The sequence below is a fragment of the Aphanomyces astaci genome (assembly GCF_000520075.1).
Source record: "Aphanomyces astaci strain APO3 unplaced genomic scaffold supercont1.45, whole genome shotgun sequence".
NCBI lineage: Eukaryota > Oomycota > Saprolegniomycetes > Saprolegniales > Verrucalvaceae > Aphanomyces > Aphanomyces astaci.
Genome location: NW_009798308.1, coordinates 489,418 through 492,611, shown reverse-complemented (window position 1 = coordinate 492,611; position 3,194 = coordinate 489,418). Strand labels below are relative to the sequence as shown.

General features: G+C 43.7%; 2 protein-coding genes across 2 annotated transcripts; one reads left to right on the top strand and one right to left on the bottom strand.

Moving 5' to 3' along the window:
* Positions 1-488: 488 nt before the first annotated feature.
* On the top strand, positions 489-584 carry H257_13171 (hypothetical protein; the record flags this gene model as incomplete). The annotated part of the gene is made up of 1 exon (XM_009840639.1): positions 489-584. A coding segment is annotated over one exon (96 nt), but the record flags the coding sequence as incomplete, so codon positions are not given.
* A 549-nt stretch (positions 585-1,133) lies between these two features.
* Positions 1,134-2,116, bottom strand: H257_13170 (hypothetical protein; the record flags this gene model as incomplete). The annotated part of the gene is made up of 2 exons (XM_009840638.1): positions 1,134-1,250; positions 1,637-2,116. The coding sequence occupies 2 exons, from the start codon at positions 2,114-2,116 to the stop codon at positions 1,134-1,136; spliced, it is 597 nt and encodes a 198-aa protein (XP_009838940.1).
* Between the last annotated feature and the right edge of the window lie 1,078 nt (positions 2,117-3,194).

Below are 3,194 nucleotides of genomic sequence, written 5' to 3'. Positions count from 1 at the left end.
GTATGAATTTGATGATCCTATAGTCTACAACTCGTACCATCGTGATCAAAGTCTAGCTCAAGCGTGACTTCATCGTCGTTCATTGTGCTGTCTCCGATATTGAACGACTGGGCAGGAACGCAGGCGTGAACAACCCATCAACGCCTCAAACCACGGTTTTAGGCAGGGACATTATGCGGATTTCGGATAATTCTAGCCAATCAACACAATAGTTTCGAAGCAGCAACGCCCAAAAGCAAGAACGATTTCTTCGGAGACCACGCTCTAACGTGAACCACTACACAATGCGCCTTAGCCCATATTGACTTTGTAATGCACGATACAACTGGCTAGTACATTGTAGTCGACAGAGCGCAAAAAAAACACACAATAGCGTGGCAGAGCTGTCCGTAGTATGTAGAAATTCCCTCGGCAAGTCTAACCCAACTTCGCCTACCGCGAGCACTCATTCGACTCGAACCACCTAGCTTCTCATTTGATGTAAAGAGGGAACGCTGACGTCGCCGGTATCCGATCATTGGCGGTGCTACTCCGCTTACCTGGCGTCGTGGTCACGCCAAGCCGAGACCGTTGTCATGCTGTAGAAGCGTTGTGTATTATGCTGCGCCGCCTATCATATCCGACGAAGTACCACGTCATGATCGCAATGTTTGGCCGATCCAGGGAGCAATTGTGTCGAATTTTCAACTACGTTGTGGAAACCTTCCACAACCAATGGTCCGCGTTGTTGTTTTTTGCCCGTCGCGTTGTCCAAAAGCGCATCCAGCAGTATGCTCAGTGTGCTCACATCAAAGGTTCCCCCCTTGGCCAATGTATTTGCTTTCCCTGATGGGACAAAGCTCGAAACGTGCCGCATCGTGGCCTCATCGACGCTACTCCCAGTCGCCACAAGCGCACAAGGCCCATTGGCGCAACCCAATCTTCAAAAATTACTGTACAGTGGACACAAGCGTCGGCACTGTTTGAACTACCATTAATATATTCAATTATATCGTAGGATATTATATTTACGGCGATCCTGCTTACGGCATCAATCGTTGGATCATGTCGGGATTCAAGGGGCAGTGTAACGACCTAGAAAAAGAATTCAATGCTCGTATGAGTAAAGTTCGGACAAGCGTCGAATGGAACTTTCAGCTGATGAAGACGCTGTGGGCATTCACTACCTTTAAGCCGCAGTAAAAAGTCATGCTGAGCGCCGTTGGGAAAGTAGTTGCGGTATCTATGCTGCTCACCAACTGCCATTGCTGCTACAACAATGGCAACAAAATATCAACCTTCTTTGGCTTATCACCGCCAAAGTTAGAAGAGTATCTCGAGTAATCAAACTTGTCATGGAAATTATATTTTGTTAAGTTTGGCCAAGTTCAAAACCTTTTCGTTTTCCAATCTGGCAAGTTCTAAGCGTGCTTCTCGCTCTGCTTGGCGATCCTGCATCTCTTTTTCAAACTTGAATTTCTCGAATTCAAGCTGCTTTTCAGATTCTACGCGCAGCATGTCGACCAAATATTCCATTTCCTAAGTTAAATGAGTGAGCAATAGTATATACATTTGCCTTTGAGCAGAAATGTAAAATATACAAAATAGTAATATTTGCCTTAGAGTAGAAATGTAAAATATACAACATAGTAACTACCTGCTTCTTCGATGGCGTGGATTTGGAGGGCCCCAGTTCTTCAACGTTGCGCTTTCCAATGGTTTTCATCGCTTCGTGCCGTAGATGGTGGGAATTTAAGTCCTTGGACCTGTTGGCTGCTGACGCCGCAATTGAAGCCTTGACCGACTTTTCCTCCGTCTCTTGCATGCCAAGCAGGAGGTCATCAAGCAACTGCGTCTTCTCGGTTTCGTCTTCGGAGGCACCGCTGGCTTTCATGGCTTCTTGCCGCAAGATCTTCTGTTCGTCCAACAGGATGTTGAAGCGGTTCTGGCACTTCTTTCCATTCACGTTGCGCCCAAAGGTGGAACATGACGTTAATGTTCTTGCAACTGATTCCCAATTCGAGCCAATCGTCCCGTGAGAGGCTTCAAACGGCAAGTCGGCCGAGACCTGACGAAGCAGCACAATGTCCTCGTCAAACGTCGATTTCTTCCTCTTGGTGTCGTGCTGGACACTCATGTTTGTGGTTGCCGAGCACGTCACCAAGCGCTTTGATAGTTTATACATGTTGATGCATTGCTAGAGGTTTTTTTTAAGGACAGACTATCGTTCATCCAGCCATTTCACGGGAATATGCATCAATTGTAGACAGGTTTTGTCGTTCCGGAATTTGATCGTAGAGGTCTTTTCGTCTGAGCGGAAAGAGAACGATATCGTTCATTGCGAAATCTCCTTACTGTCGACAATTCGAATCTCGCTTAGCTTGCAGTATACTACTATTAATAGTAGTACTCCAAGGGTTTTGGGATGTTTACAGTAGAATATTAATACCTTGATTCACTTTACTTTTCGAGTAATCGTCGAAATACCCTGCATATGTCGCATGAAAAATCGCATAACATTATATATTGTAACCTTGAGTTGTAACGGTTACACAACTACTTAAAATGGTCAAATCAAATACAGAACTTAAGTGTAAAATAATGCTTCATTAAAATGAAAACTGTAGAAACATATTAATATTTTTAATAAAGTTGAAAGGGTCGTGGATAGTCCGGAAATAAATGGAGATAACCGAATTATACTCGTGAAATATACTGCAAGCTAAGCGAAATACGCAAAAAGGTGTAGTACAGTACGGTACTTGTATTACCTTACTGTCGACAATTCGAACCCCCACTTTCTCTGAATTACTGTCGACATTTACTGGTCAGCCGTATGAAACATTTCCATTGATTTCTTTGGTATAAAACTCACACTCAATGATAGATCTGATCATATATGCGTTAGTAATGGGCGAACACTTCAAGTACTTCGAAGTTTCGAAGTAAGTACTACTAGTACGTAGTACTACTACATTGTGCACTCTACTATTAACATTAGTATATTTCACCAGACTACCGATAACGTTACCGTATATTTCGACCACCACTATGTACTAGTATTTTTTAGTGGCAACCTCAAACTCCACATTTATATTTCACCACACCAGCGATAAAATTCAACCAACCTTCGTTGAAATCCAAACTTACAGTTAGTCACGGCCAGTTCGAAGTAGATTGACCAAAAGTGTCAAAAAGGCGTGCGAAGCACTGAT